Raw genomic sequence first — 16059 nt, 5'->3', positions numbered from 1 at the left:
GGAAGTGGTGTATTCTCTCCAGTCTGACACAGTGCTCTCTGCTGCCACCTCTGTCCATGTCAGGAACTGTCCAGAGCAGCAGCAAATCCCCATAGAAAACCTCTCCTGCTCTGGACAGTTCCTGACATGGACAGAGGTGGCAGCAGAGAGCACTGTGTCAGACTGGAGAGAATACACCACTTCCTGCAGGACATACAGCAGCTGATAAGTGCTGGAAGACTGGAGATTATTTAATAAAAGTAAATTAGCAATCTCTGTCACTTTCTGGTACTAGCTGATTTGAAAGAAAACATTTTTGTTGTGATCCCCTTTAACGGCATCTTCTAACATTCAGAAATATCAGAAGCAATGACATCATTCCTCCTTTGTTTTCCTGCTGTTACTAATAGGTTTTGTATTGTATATATATATATATATATATATATATATATATATATATTACAGGACGCTCTCTAGACACCGAGGAGCTCAGCTCAGTTTGCACAAAAAGTGGAATATAAGAGAAGGTAGAAATAAGGAGGAACTGAGAATATACACAGATAGAAAGAGCTCTGAAGGGCGGAGTATATTGTGGAGGACAGGAAACACACCTGCTAGTCAGTCACTTGTGAAATTTTAAGGGGAACTCCGGTGAAAATCTTTTTCTTTCAAATCATCTGGTTTCAGAAAGCTGACATGGACAGAGGTGGCAGCAGAGAGCACTGTGTCAGACTGGAGAGAATACACCACTTTCTGCAGGACAGACAGCAGCTGATAAGTACTGGAAGACTGGAGAGAATACACCACTTCCTGCAGGACATACAGCAGCTGATAAGTACTGGAAGACTGGAGAGAATGCACCACTTCCTGCAGGACATATAGCAGCTGATAAGTACTGGAAGACTGGAGATTTTTTTTACCTAGAAGTAATTCACAAATCTATATAACTTTCTGACTCCATTTGATTTGAAAGAAAAAAAATAGCTGGAGTGCCCCTTTAACTCAATAAAAGTGATGTTTTAGTCAGATCCCTAAGGGGGCGCTATTCTCCAGGTTTTTATCTGTGGGAATGGTGTAAGAGGGCTCAAGTCAGACTCAACTTTGACCTTAAAGGGGAACTCCAGGGGGAAATGTTATTAAATTAGCTGGTGGCAGAGAGTTGTAGTTACTCAGTACTTCCCAGCTGCTGGGATGAGAGAACCCCCTAAACAATGGGATAATAAAGCAGAAGCCATGTGGTATACATAATAGGATACAGAGCAGGGTCTATCTGCTTCTAGATGGTATACAGAGTGATATACACGGGGTCCCTCAGCTCCCGCCGGCAGGGAAGGAGTTAAGGCTGGCGGAGTCGGTGACGTCACGCGATTGTTTGAGCAGCCGCCCTGTTTTGTCCTCTCTCGCCCTCCGTACAGTCCTGTCAGCCTCTCCTCGTTCCGTCGGATCTGTCCGTGCTCCCCGCTCCGTCTCAGGGATCCTGCTGCCCATGACAGCTCCCCGGTCACCGTGTCCCCCCGCCTGCGGCCTCCGGGCTCCGTGACCGGCTCCTCACACACACACTCCCCGCAGACATGACCGAACTCACTATCGACAACTCCAAGCTGCCGGGAGTCAAGGAAGGTAAGTGCCCGGGAAGTGGCGTACAGCCCCCCGCCCTCCCCTCAGGGGTCCGGCCTGTCCGGTGCAGTGACAGCCCGGGGGGCCCTGTCCTCACTGTGGGCGGCATGTGAAGGGTTAATCCCCAGTCACGTGACAGGACGGTAAATATTACGGGGGGGGGGGGACCTTCTCCTCAGACCCCCATGGAGCTGCCTGCTCTTCATGGCTTAAAGGATTTCAAGGGATTTTCTTAAAGGACTGCTCCTGCGGCAATATTTCTCTGTAAGATCAAGTGGCTTCAGAAAGTTATATAGATTTGTAATTTACTTCTATAAGAAAATCTCCAGTCTTCCAGTACTTATCAGCTGCTGTATGCCCTGCAGGAAGTGATGTATTCTCTCCAGTCTGACACAGTGCTCTCTGCTGCCACCTCTGTCCATGTCAGGAACTGTCCAGACCAGCAGCAAATCCCCATAGAAAACCTCTCCTGCTCTGGACAGTTCCTGACATGGACAGAGGTGGCAGCAGAGAGCACTGTGTCAGACTGGAGAGAATACACCACTTCCTGCAGGACATACAGCAGCTGATAAGTACTGGAAATAGTTTAATAGAAGTAAATTACAAATCTATATAACTTTCGTAAAGCAACATTTTTGCTGGAGCGCCCCCTTAATAAACCTCTTGGTTTTGTTATGAACAGAACTAAATATATAAATGTGTGTGTGTAGGCGTTTATAGCCACCGCTCCTGTGTATGCAGCTCTCCTGGCATAATGGGAGTTGTGGAGCCACACGTGGGGGGATGGGAGGGACGCTGAAGGCGGCTGAAGCATAATGGGAGTTGTAGTTTTGTAACAGGTGGAAAGGCAAAGTTGTAGAACGTGGTCGCACAACGTCCACTGGGAAATGGGGGCAACTGTGCAAGGACCCTGTATATAGAAGCCATGGGAGAGAGGTATACTGTATACAGGACCATGGGAGAGAGGTATACAGGACCATGCGAGAGAGGTATACTGTATACAGGACCATGTGAGAGAGGTATACTGTATACAGGACCATGTGAGAGAGGTATACTGTATACAGGGCCATGTGAGAGAGGTATACTGTATACAGGACCATGTGAGAGAGGTATACTGTATACAGGCCCATGTGAGAGAGGTATACTGTATACAGGACCATGTGAGAGAGGTATACAGGACCATGTGAGAGAGGTATACAGGACCATGTGAGAGAGGTATACAGGACCATGTGAGAGATGTATACAGGACCATGGGAGAGAGGTATACAGGACCATGGGAGAGAGGTATACAGGACCATGGGAGAGAGGTATACAGGACCATGGGAGAGAGGTATACAGGACCATGGGAGAGAGGTATACAGGACCATGGGAGAGAGGTATACAGGACCATGGGAGAGAGGTATACAGGACCATGGGAGAGAGGTATACAGGACCATGGGAGAGAGGTATACAGGACCATGGGAGAGAGGTATACAGGACCATGGGAGAGAGGTATACAGGACCATGGGAGAGAGGTATACAGGACCATGGGAGAGAGGTATACAGGACCATGGGAGAGAGGTATACAGGACCATGGGAGAGAGGTATACAGGACCATGGGAGAGAGGTATACAGGACCATGGGAGAGAGGTATACAGGACCATGGGAGAGAGGTATACAGGACCATGGGAGAGAGGTATACAGGACCATGGGAGAGAGGTATACAGGACCATGGGAGAGAGGTATACAGGACCATGGGAGAGAGGTATACAGGACCATGGGAGAGAGGTATACAGGACCATGGGAGAGAGGTATACAGGACCATGGGAGAGAGGTATACAGGACCATGGGAGAGAGGTATACAGGACCATGGGAGAGAGGTATACAGGACCATGGGAGAGAGGTATACAGGACCATGGGAGAGAGGTATACAGGACCATGGGAGAGAGGTATACAGGACCATGGGAGAGAGGTATACAGGACCATGGGAGAGAGGTATACAGGACCATGGGAGAGAGGTATACAGGACCATGGGAGAGAGGTATACAGGACCATGGGAGAGAGGTATACAGGACCATGGGAGAGAGGTATACAGGACCATGCGAGAGAGGTATACTGTATACAGGACCATGCGAGAGAGGTATACTGTATACAGGACCATGCGAGAGAGGTATACTGTATACAGGACCATGCGAGAGAGGTATACTGTATACAGGACCATGCGAGAGAGGTATACTGTATACAGGACCATGCGAGAGAGGTATACTGTATACAGGACCATGCGAGAGAGGTATACTGTATACAGGACCATGCGAGAGAGGTATACTGTATACAGGACCATGCGAGAGAGGTATACTGTATACAGGACCATGCGAGAGAGGTATACTGTATACAGGACCATGCGAGAGAGGTATACTGTATACAGGACCATGCGAGAGAGGTATACTGTATACAGGGCCATGGGAGAGATGAGGCCTGAGTGCTGTATTTTCTCTAGTAATATAAAGTCACATACAGAATCCTGCCTTGGATATTATATTTTATACATTTAGAAGTGTGTAAATTGTGTGTGTGTGTGTGTGTATAATATATATAATTATATACACACACACACACACACACACACACACACACACACACACACACACACACTTATAGGACAATTCTATATACTGTAACACAGTGTATACACAATATATGCCAAGTTACCACATGGTGTATAGTCGTGGTCTCCAGCTTGTGGCTTTCAAGCTGATATATATACATACATACTACAACCCCCAACATCCCTTGTCAGCCTCAGGAGTTGTGATAATCGAATAAGTCCAGGAGACTATGCTGTATACTGTCATCTCCTCCCATGTACTAACATGCGGCTATCTGGTGCTCTGACAGTATAGTGTATAGTGTGTAGTGATCCCAGACCAGGGGGCTCCCAGGACATGGTGGGGGTGTCGCTGTGCGGCAGCTGGAGCGGCTCAGGTTACACAATACCAGTGTATAGTAGGAGAATAGCGGTATCTGGGTACACAGGGTCTCATAGTGAGGGATGGGGCGTCCCCTGTGTCCAGGTTTTTTTCTCGATGTCCCCGTTGATCATGTTTCTTGGAAACAAGGTGGATAAAGATGACGAAACAGAGCTTTATGGTACTGCACAAGGCCAGGACGGCAACTAGTCATCTGGGCGGGGAGCCACCTAGTCACCGCTCTCTGCCTGTCAGCACACTCTGCCGGGATTATTGACAAGCAGAGAGACCCATTAGTGTCTTTTTTTTTTTTTTTTTTTTTTTTTTTTTTATTACTTTGTCTTTACATGAAAGGGGTACTCCAGTGAGAGAAATTCTTTCAAATCAATTGGTGTCCGAAAGTGCCAAAGATTTGTAATTTACTCCCGTCTTCCAGTTCTTATCAGCTGCTGTATGTCCTGCAGGAAGTGGTGTATTCTCTTCAGTCTGACACAGTGCTCTCTGCTGCCACCTCTGTCCATGTCAGGAACTGTCCAGAGCAGCAGCAAATCCCCATAGAAAACCTCTCCTGCTCTGGACAGTTCCTGACATGGACAGAGGTGGCAGCAGAGAGCACTGTGTCAGACTGGGGAGAATACACCACTTCCCACAGAACAAACAGCAGCTGATAAGTATTGGACGGCTGTTTTTTAATAGAATTAAATTTTAAATCTCTATAAACACCAGGTTATTTGGTTGTTTTTTCTGCTGGAGTTTCCCTTTATTGTATGGGTTTGAGTGCATGCCATCCCCCTGTGTGCCGGAGTTGGGACCTCATTGATAGCGATGGTCGGCTCCTCCCCTTTATCTTTGCACCGGCTTCTCTAATGGAAATTTATCAAACTTTGTACAAAGGGACATTGGAGCAGTTTCCTGTAGCAACCAATCAGATTGCAGTGTTTATTTAGGCCTCTAGAATCTGATTGGTAGCTCTGGACAGCCGCTGCATTGTTCCTTAGCACAAGGTGTGATGAATCTCCCTCAGATTCTCAGGGACTCCTGCTTGTTGTCTTGTCTTCTGTGTGCTGGTTGGGGGCGCTCTTGCACGTGTCAGTATCTGCTGAGGCTGCCCTCTGCTGTACCTCTTTGCAGGCAGCACTCAGACTTGTTCTGGGCTGTGTTCACACATGGAGCAATGTGAATGCATCATTTTCTTGCTGTCCAGCCGCCCTTCGTTGCATTACCGCAGTGAAACATCCCCTTAAAGCTCTCACCGTTGTGCTGTTTCCTCTCCTGTGTCCTGTATACCTGCCTGCAGCATGGAGGATGTGTCCTATACACCTGCCTGCAGCATGGAGGATGTGTCCTATATACCTGCATGGAGGATGTGTCCTATACACCTGCCTGCAGCATGGAGGATGTGTCCTATACACCTGCCTGCAGCATGGAGGATGTGTCCTATACACCTGCCTGCAGCATGGAGGATGTGTCCTGTGCGCTGCTGCTGCCGCATGGAGGATGTGTCCTATACACCTGCCTGCAGCATGGAGGATGTGTCCTATACACCTGCCTGCAGCATGGAGGATGTGTCCTATACACCTGCCTGCAGCATGGAGGATGTGTCCTATACACCTGCCTGCAGCATGGAGGATGTGTCCTATATACCTGCCTGCAGCATGGAGGATGTGTCCTGTGCGCTGCTGCTGCCGCATGGAGGATGTGTCCTGTGCGCTGCTGCTGCCGCATGGAGGATGTGTCCTGTGCGCTGCTGCTGCCGCATGGAGGATGTGTCCTGTGCGCTGCTGCTGCCGCATGGAGGATGTGTCCTGTGCGCTGCTGCTGCCGCATGGAGGATGTGTCCTGTGCGCTGCTGCTGCCGCATGGAGGATGTGTCCTGTGCGCTGCTGCTGCCGCATGGAGGATGTGTCCTGTGCTCTGCTGCTGCCGCATGGAGGATGTGTCCTGTGCGCTGCTGCTGCCGCATGGAGGATGTGTCCTGTGCGCTGCTGCTGCCGCATGGAGGATGTGTCCTGTGCGCTGCTGCTGCCGCATGGAGGATGTGTCCTGTGCGCTGCTGCTGCCGCATGGAGGATGTGTCCTGTGCGCTGCTGCTGCCGCATGGAGGATGTGTCCTGTGCGCTGCTGCTGCCGCATGGAGGATGTGTCCTGTGCGCTGCTGCTGGTGGTGTCATTGTCAGCGCAGTTACCGCTCCGCTTATTCCAGCCTTGTCTGATTTTAATATGATGTTCAAACGCTGATATCCTCTTATATGTCTCAGGAATTAAAGGGGTATTCTCATCTCTGATAGTTATCTCTTAGGGTCCTTTTACACAAACAGATTTATCTAACAGATTATTGAAGCCAAAGCTAGGAACAGGTCATGAGGGAAAGACTGAGATTTCTCCTCTTCTCAAATCCATTCCTGTCTTCCAAAATCTGTCATAGTGGTTATGTTTTTGTAGCGCTGGATAAGGCAGCCACTCGCTCATTCAGCAGACCATCTCCCTGACTCTCCACTGAGGGGACGTAGCTGGGAACCCCGCATACACATTGGAGAGCAGGACGCTGCTGGTACAGATGTCAGCTTCTGCATGTAGCCAGTGTTGGACATTTCCATAGTGCTGCTCCATCATGTCCTCCCTCCTTCTTGCATAGTAAGGGTACGTTCACACTAAGGGAAAGAAATTGTCAGCTCTTTGAGCGGAGAGGCGCCTTACACATAACATAGAGACGGGGAGGCAGGTGGGATTCCGAGTGGAGTCGGCCCCAGGGGTTCCGCCCGGAATTTCCACCTCTTTCCTCAGTGTGAACGTACCCTCACTGGGTCATCATCCCCTCCCCCTTTTCTTCCTCCAGCATAGCTCGCAGTAGTCTGGCTTCCTCCTCCTTCTTTATTAACATTGATTTTCTGCCGCTAAAATCTGCTGTGTGTGAACTCTCCCTTAAAGGGGTATGCTGGGGAAAATCTTTTTCTTTTAATGCAACTGGTTTCAGAAAGTTATATAGATTTGGGATTTACTTCTATTACAGAAATGTCCAACCTTCCAGTACTTATCAGCTGCTGTATGTCCTGCAGGAAGTGGTGTACTCTCTCCAGAGCTCTCTGCTGCCACCTCTGTCCATGTCAGGAACTGTCCAGAGCAGCAGAAAATCCCCATAGAAAACCTCTCCTGCTCTGGACAGTTCCTGACATGGACAGAGGTGGCAGCAGAGAGCACTGTGTCAGACTGGGGAGAATACACCACTTCTTGCAGGACGTACAGCAGGGCTCTGGGATCTCTATTGCTGACACGTCACGACCCGGCAAACGGTCTGGCTCCACCAGTTGTGACTAGGGTGGGACATTGCTCCAGACGTTACGACATCTTGGGAGAAAATACCTTCTGGAGGGGTCCCGGTCCCCCCACTCACTGCTGGCATGGGGAGAAGGAAGCTTATACTCCTGATCAAATTGCCTTCTGCCCCTGCCGGCTGCCAGATTTTAGGAACAGACGGACATCGCCTTTAAATAGAAGTAAGTTACAAATCTGTGTATTGAAACCAGTTGATATGAAAGAAAAACTAATTTGCTGGGGTTCCCCTTTAAACGCTCTGTAATATTAAACTAAAGGTTTATTTCTATTGTAATCTACAGATTGTATCTACAACTTACATCTAATCTACATATATATATCTCTGCTAATACATTGCATATCCTGATAAATACTAAAGTGCCAAGTGCAAGTAAACGTGCTGTAGTAGTACAAGTTGAATACTAATCTGTAGCTTATTTATTTGGGGAGAGAAGCGGGTGACTCCCTGCCGGACAGCTGCCGGGCTATCCCAGCGCTGGCGTTTCAGAACTTCTGTGTTGTGGGGCTCCCACACGGTTGGCTCTTTGTGATTTAACATTGCATATCCTGTAATAATCCTGAGTAACAGCCCATAGCATCCCCAGGAGCTGCACTCACCATTCTGTTTGTAGTCAGACAGAACCCCCAGCAGTTTAGGGGGAGCCGTATAATACAATGAGACAGGTGGATGGTAATTTAGCATCAGATTAAAAGTGATATTTGTTATTGGTTAAAATAATATATATGAAGTTGTCACCTAGTAATGAGGTGTCCCATGCACGCACCCTATCACCCGGCGGGTCCCTGTATACCGTGTTATCACATGTGCAAACACAACCAGTAGCTGAAAGAAAGCAGATATTCCATTTATTAAGGAGGTTGTTCACATTTTTATTCTTACAAATCAACTGGTGCCAGAGATTTGTAATTCACTTCTATTAAAAAAAAAAAAAAAAAACAAGTCTTCTAGTACTTATCAGCTGCTGTATGTCCTGCAGGAGGAGGTGTATTTACAGGCTGCCACCTCTGTCCATGTCAGGAACTGTCCAGAGCAGGAGAGGTTTTCTATGGGGATTTGCTGCTGCTCTGGACAGTTCCTGACATGGACAGAGGTGGCAGCAGAGAGCACTGTGTCAGACTGGAGAGAGAGAATACACCACTTCCTGTATAAGCCGTGTATTTGATCAGTTCTGTGAGCGCAGCTGATAGTACAGGATTGATCTCTGATGCTTTTGTTATCTGTTATTGATGATTATGAGCTTTTCCTGTTATGATCTGAGGAAATCCTCACATATATAGAAGTCTTCGTCTCATCCCCTTAGGTTGTGGCCCTCGGAGATTCCTTTTCCATTAGTCACAGACCAGAGCTGTTGAGTAAACCTATTGTTAATCATTAACCCTCTCCCGTTGGTGACGGACGGGGCGTTCGTTGATCACAACGCTGCTGTTATTACTTTTCACCTTTTTCGATTTCAGTCAATTGTAGGAAGTTTTGTGTCATGTCCGTCCCTGCTAATAAATCCTTTATATTCACTGAGTGTGGCTGCCGGGGCTGATAGGTGATGTATCCTGCATGATGTGGCTGCTTATACTTGGTGGTCAGATGTCACATAGGCCATCATTAATGGCCGCCGTCCAGCCATGTACTCTTACACATAACTAGTTCACTATACAAATAAGTGGATACAAAAGCGTGCAGCTGTTTTATTATGGGGGGGGGGTACCTCATGATGTGATCTGTTCCCGCCACTTGTGGATGGATAGAGAATCCCCTACACATGCAGAGGACTGAACAAAGCAGCCGTGTGTGTGTGTACATGGCTTAGGCTGGGTTCACACTACTTTTTTGCATCCGTTTTCAGCCTTTTCTATTAACTTCCATTATAAAAAATAATAAAAAGAACCAAAACGCATCTGTTTTTTTAACATGCACAAAAACATGGTTGACCGCGTTTTTTGTGTATGCTAAAAATAAGATGTGTAATGATCCATTTTATTATAATGGTAGTCAATAGAAAAACAGCTCAAAACTGGTGCAAAAATGTAGCGTGAACCAATCCCCCCCTCCTACAGTGCTCGCTATGTAATGTACTGCTGGCAGAAGGGTCCCATTCCATACAGTGCATGACGCCATGGCGCCATTGTCATTTCATCATTGTGGCTTTCACCTAAAATTATATAAAGAAACAGTGCCCTAGGTGCTCCGGGTGTAAGGCCAAGCAGTCATATTGTTTAAGGGTCCATTTACACAGAAAGATTATCTGCTAAAGATTTGAAGCCAAAGCCAGGAATGGATGTGAAAAGAGGAGAAATCTCAGGCTTTCCTTTAGGACCTGATCTCTATTTATAGTCTGTTTCTGGCTTTGGCTTCAAATCTTTGGCATATAATCTGTCAAATAATCTTTCTGTGTAAATGGAGATGAGTCCAAATAAGCTCTAGCTGTATTTTGGTGCCCTATTGGACGTGTTTACACTGTTACATGTTTTGTGTTGCACGTCCAGGACTATTAGTGGTTGACACAACAAATACTTTACAGACTGAGTGTTATTCCTTTGAAATTAAAGGGATACTCCTGGCAAAAATCTTTTTTTCATTCACATTAACTGGTGTCAAAGTTATATAGATTTGTAATTTTCTTCTATTTAAAAAATCTCCAGTCTTCCTGTACTTATCAGCTGCTGTGTGTCCTGCAGGAAGTGGTGTATTCTCTCCAGTCTGACACAGCGCTCTCTGCTGCCACCTCTGTCCATGTCAGGAACTGTCCAGAGCAGCAGAAAATCCCCATAGAAAACCTCTCCTGGTCTGGACAATCCCTTTAAGCAGTTTACACTGTGCCTATAGGATGCAGCCGTCTTTTACCTGTTGCAGGAAGTTTTGGAATCTGCAGATTCTATGTAAATATTACCTTCTTAGTAAGCGGTCACCGTTTATCTCCATTCTATTTCTTCTGATTCCCCAGGTTATTTGGTGATGGAAAGTGACAGCCACCTGAATATAGTTGCTGTCTGTTTTGGTAGTGGTTTCAGTCCTGGTTTGTGTGATGTATTACTCAGGCCAGAGCAGGGGGCAGAGTTTCCAGAAATGAATATAATAGTTTTATTATTATATTTGTATCTCCTCCTCTCTTTAAAGTGACTCTATATTGGCTCCTTGCCGCCCCTCACTCGCTTCTTGTAGAGCTCTGCACGCTGTTCTCGGTTCAGGGTTCGGTCTGTCTCCCGCTGACGGTATTTAGGAGGAAAAACTGCTCCTATCAAGAAGGGAAGGGCAGTCAAACCGGCATGGCGTAGAGCACCAGTGCCCCAGGCCTGTGGCGCCTCTCTCCTTGCTCCCTTCACTTACACAATACCCCTGGGCTGGATGGAGTAGAGAGACATCGCAGGCCTGGGGCACTGATGCTGTACGCCACGACTGCCTGCTGCGCCGCATTAATAAGTCATTCTTCTTCTAAATGCCGGCAGCGGGAGACAGGCCGACCCCTGAAGTGGGATCTCTACAACATTTTGCCATCGGTTCGGGGTGGCGAGGTACCTGTACAGAGTATTGTTGTATGTGTGCACCATTACACTGCTGCAGCTGCATTGTCACCAGCGCTGTTATGGCCGTTGTTTCTAACTTCTGATTAGAAAGGAATTGAAAAATACAATTTGTTATATAAATATGGAGACAGCAACCTAAATGGCTGGCTCTAGAGAGGGTGGAGTTGATACTTGCGTTAACAAGCTGATACATGGGTGTAAGGAGGGTAGTTTGGAAAATTTGGGGCTAATAAATCACGCACATTAGAAAATTAGATCAGTTGTGTCGGCCGCTCGATATTTTGTCATTGGGAAGGTAAGCTGCCATAGGAGGAGTCTGGCAGCGGCTTTGCCCCCCTCTCACCTGAGCATTTACCTGTATGAGGAGGTGTCATGGATGGGAGACTCCTTCTCTCTCGCTGACAAATGCACAAAATCTGCATTGAGCTGATGAGACCCGGGGCACTCCTGGAACTGTGTTGTGCCCAGGTCAGGGCTTGATCCGGGTGCTTAGGCTGTAGGTTCCTTTTAAAGGAACAAATATTTTTCACACTGCCCGAAGCATCATTCTGAGTCAGCAGGTGCCAGCATTATCTCCCCGCTCTTTGGCCTTGATTGATAGATACCCCCCCCCCCTTCTTTGGTTTTAGGTCGAGGTCTGTAAGGAGCCACTGGGGCCCCCATTCCTCCCGTAATGATTTGTGGTTCAGGTAGCATGAAAGTTGTGACAGGTTACCATTAAAGGGGTTGTCCTCTGCTTCCACCTCTGTCAGGAACTGTCCAGAGCAGGAGAGGTTTTCTGTGGGGATTTGCTGCTGCTCTGGACAGTTCCTGACATGGACAGAGGTGGCAGCAGAGAGCACTGTGTCAGACTGGAGAGAATCCACCACTTCCTGCAGGACATACAGCAGCTGGTAAGTACTGGAAGACTGGAGATCTTTAAATAGAAGTAAATTACCCATCTCTTGCACTTTCTGACGCCAGTTGATCTGAAAGGAAAAAAAAAACAGCCCTGACCTGTGGCGTGTGTACTCCCTCCTCAGCCCGTTTGTCCGCATATGATGGAGATTTTCATATGACTTTATAAACTAACCTTTGCTGCTGGAGTTGTCCCGTACCCATGATGTGTGATGGCGGGGTGACGTGGTGTGCGATGGCGGGATGACGTGATGTGCGATGGCGGAATGACGTGGTGTGCGATGGCGGGATGACGTGATGTGCGATGGCGGGATGACGTGATGTGCGATGGCGGGATGACGTGATGTGCGATGGCGGGATGACGTGATGTGCGATGGCGGGGTGACGTGATGTGCGATGGCGGGATGACTGTGTGGTGCAGGAACAATACAAGGTCTGCGTATAATTATGGGGATATGTAATGGGAAGCTGAGCTTTCTCCGCCATTGTTTACACCAGATAGTCGCGGTACATGTGCTCTACATTTGTGCTTTTTCCATGAAGGGTTTAACCCCTTGTTTCCTTGTTCCTGTGGGGAATGCTGGGATACAGTATACAGTTAGTATATATTATAGTGTATAAACGGCTTACCTATTGACTTCCATGGAGTTGGTGATTGGACTGGATGGAGTGAATGGAAGGCGTTTCTATGCACGTTTGTTTCACGGCCATTACTAGGGGCAGATTCTTATATGATAAATGGAAAAATAAGGGGGGGGGGGGGTGTCTTTAGCGGGTGGTTCTGTTTTTCCTTCTATGATGACTTGTATATAATGCTCTATACATATAATACTCCTGTACTGAATTGTATTGGGCTGTAACAGTAAATCTAGTTCTCTGTGCCACTAGCAGGATTGATAACAGGAATATTATAATGACTGTATATGTGGCCCACACGTCCGCAGCGGGATGAGCGGGAGTACGGTCCCCATTACACACAGCAATAATCTGCCCAATCAGGCCCATTCCCTGCCTGTTTCCTGTTCCTGTCAGTGAGTCATCAGGTGGGCGGGGTTATGCATATGCATTTTGTTAGCCCCACCCCTGTAGGAGGAGCTAACAACTGAGCCCAATAGAAACTGCGGCAGTAAGGGCTGCATGACATGGAGGAGACTGGGAGCTGATGTTATGCTATGTTGTGGGGGGGGGCACAGGGGTTATCTATGTTGGGGGGGGCACAGGGGTTAGCTATGTTGTGGGGGGCACAGGGGTTAGCTATGTTGTGGGGTGAACAGGGTTTAGCTATGTTGTGGGGGGCACAGGGGTTAGCTATGTTGTGGGGGGGGGCACAGGGGTTAGCTATGTTGTGGGGGGGGCACAGGGGTTAGCTATGTTGTGGGGGGGGGCACAGGAGTTAGCTATGTTGTGGGGGGGGCACAGGGGTTAGCTATGTTGTGGGGGGGGCACAGGGGTTAGCTATGTTGTGGGGGGGGCACAGGGGTTAGCTATGTTGTGGGGGGGGCACAGGGGTTAGCTATGTTGTGGGGGGGGGGGCACAGGGGTTAGCTATGTTGTGGGGGGGGGCACAGGGGTTAGCTATGTTGTGGGGGGGGGCACAGGGGTTAGCTATGTTGTGGGGGGGGGCACAGGGGTTAGCTATGTTGTGGGGGGCACAGGAGTTAGCTATGTTGTGGGGGGCACAGGAGTTAGCTATGTTGTGGGGGGGGCACAGGAGTTAGCTATGTTGTGGGGGGGGCACAGGGGTTAGCTATGTTGTGGGGGGGGGCACAGGGGTTAGCTATGTTGTGGGGGGGCACAGGGGTTAGCTATGTTGTGGGGGGGGCACAGGGGTTAGCTATGTTGTGGGGGGGCACAGGGGTTAGCTATGTTGTGGGGGGGGCACAGGGGGTAGTCATGTTGCTTTATAGTGTTGGGGTCCTGTGATAACAGCTGCATGTATGTCCCCCAATGTCTGCATGGATGTTATCATGGTGGACCCATTAACTTTTATGGGCCATATGTAGTCTACCAATCGTGTGTTTTTGTTTTCTGATTTATCTTTTTTTTTTTTTTTTTTTTCTTTTTCCTGGCATGGTAACCCGGCCTATGAATACTTACAGGAAGGAAAGCGTTAAATGCGCTGTTAGTTAGATGTACGGTCGTGTTCATGTGTTTGTCTTTCGGTTTGCAAATTAGAAACAAATCGGGCTGGATATAATGCGGCCGGATGTATTGTCTGCTTTCCATACATTCTGCTTCTGGCCGCATCTGCCGGGGTGGGACAGATGGGCGTCAGCTGCCTTATCCCAAACCACTAACAGCTAAACAGACAGATATTGGCCCAGGATTGAGAATAAAGATTATAGAGATCTATGTGTATATGGGAAATGGGAGATCTATGGGGTACGGTGGGATCAGCTCATTGTTTTTTTTACATGAAACAAATGTTTGAACACATTGGGGGGGTTTATCATCATGTGCGCCACTTTTCTGTGACGTCCGCCAGCCGTATCCCCCGCTCACCTGATGGGCAGACGAGGGGGGGGTGGGTAACAAGGCGGACAGGGGGCGTGGCCTCCTGCAACTGATTTATTAAGGATTACACCTGGATTATGGTACTTCTACACGGACCGATAATTCGCACGATTAACGATTTTGAATTAAAGTTGTTTTTTTTTAATAATGATCAGCGTTTAGATGGAACGATACATCGTACGGAAAATTCGCTATGCGATCGTTTAAGCCTATCTCACACATGAAATCGCTGAAAGATTGTTTACACGGAACGATCTGCGAATTTTTTGCGAACGATCAACGATGATTTGAGAACATGTTGAAAAATCAAAATGAACGATTTTTTTTGCTCGTCGTTTGATCGTTCGCTGCGTTTACACGTACGAATAACGTTCTAATTCGACTGTTATCGTGCAAAATTGAACGATCAATCGTTCCGTGTAAAAGGACCATAAGGCCAGTGATGTTACCAGTGATGGAACGTAGATTGAAGGATAGTCTGTTGTTTCTGTGCTCTCCTGTGTCGGCTTTGTGCGTCTTACTTGTCTGCTGGATATTTTATTCCTGGAGAACAAAGAGCAAATCGTCTGATAGTTTGACTTTCTTTAGACTTGTAGACTCCTGGGGACCCTGGGGTGGTCTCCACATCTTCAATGTATGACTTCTAGAAGCCAGTGTCTGCTCCAATCCAAGGGGGAGGGAAAGGTTCTATCTGGAAGATGTGACAATGACGCGTGTGCATTAAGGGGGGGGGGGGGGTTGGGGTGTCAGTATATCGGTCATGTTCTGTTTTTGGCTTGTTGTACTTCCTGCTTTGCCTTTGTCTTTCCATTATTTCTTCAGTAAACATATTTTTTTTTCGTGGACCAATTTATTTGTGCCCCCTAAAAGCCTGTATAATGGGTATTTATTGAATGTTTTTTTATTCAGTGGATGCTTTATTGGATTGTGATCAGCACTATAGATGCAGGTGTATAGGTGTGTGACAGCTGTCGGGCGGCCCTCTGCGCGCACACTCACTCACTCACTCACTCTGCCTTGACCTCTCCATGTTCTCCCCCATTTGGGTTCCATCAGGACGGCTATGGTGATTGCTAATCATTTACTGGGAGCCGGAGTCCGGGGTCATACATCTTCCTAATCACATCTGTCAGGAAGGAAGATGTATTGTTTTAGCAATATAAGGGGTCGGACATAGCCCACATATAATAATCAACGTAACAATGTGTAGCTGCTGCTATGGGGTCTTATCCCCCTTATTGCACATTACCTGTAT

General features: G+C 47.7%; 1 protein-coding gene across 5 annotated transcripts in view; it reads left to right on the top strand.

The window, feature by feature from the left end:
- Window positions 1–1379: 1379 nt before the first annotated feature.
- The window catches only part of CCDC50 (coiled-coil domain containing 50), a 50336-nt gene continuing 35656 nt past the window's right edge, over window positions 1380–16059 (top strand). For all 5 annotated transcript variants that reach the window (XR_011363599.1, XR_011363597.1, XR_011363598.1 and 2 more), the window contains exon 1: window positions 1380–1599. Coding sequence is in view for 2 of the 5 variants with exons in the window: in XM_069974409.1 (XP_069830510.1) it covers window positions 1551–1599 (49 nt within the window). In the remaining 3 variants the exon portion in view is untranslated. The remainder of the gene's footprint in view (window positions 1600–16059) is intronic.

Source organism: Dendropsophus ebraccatus, chromosome 6, assembly GCF_027789765.1.
Source record: "Dendropsophus ebraccatus isolate aDenEbr1 chromosome 6, aDenEbr1.pat, whole genome shotgun sequence".
Classification (NCBI taxonomy): domain Eukaryota; kingdom Metazoa; phylum Chordata; class Amphibia; order Anura; family Hylidae; genus Dendropsophus; species Dendropsophus ebraccatus.
Note: the sequence above shows the minus strand (reverse complement) of the source record. Positions and strands in the feature narration are given on the sequence as shown.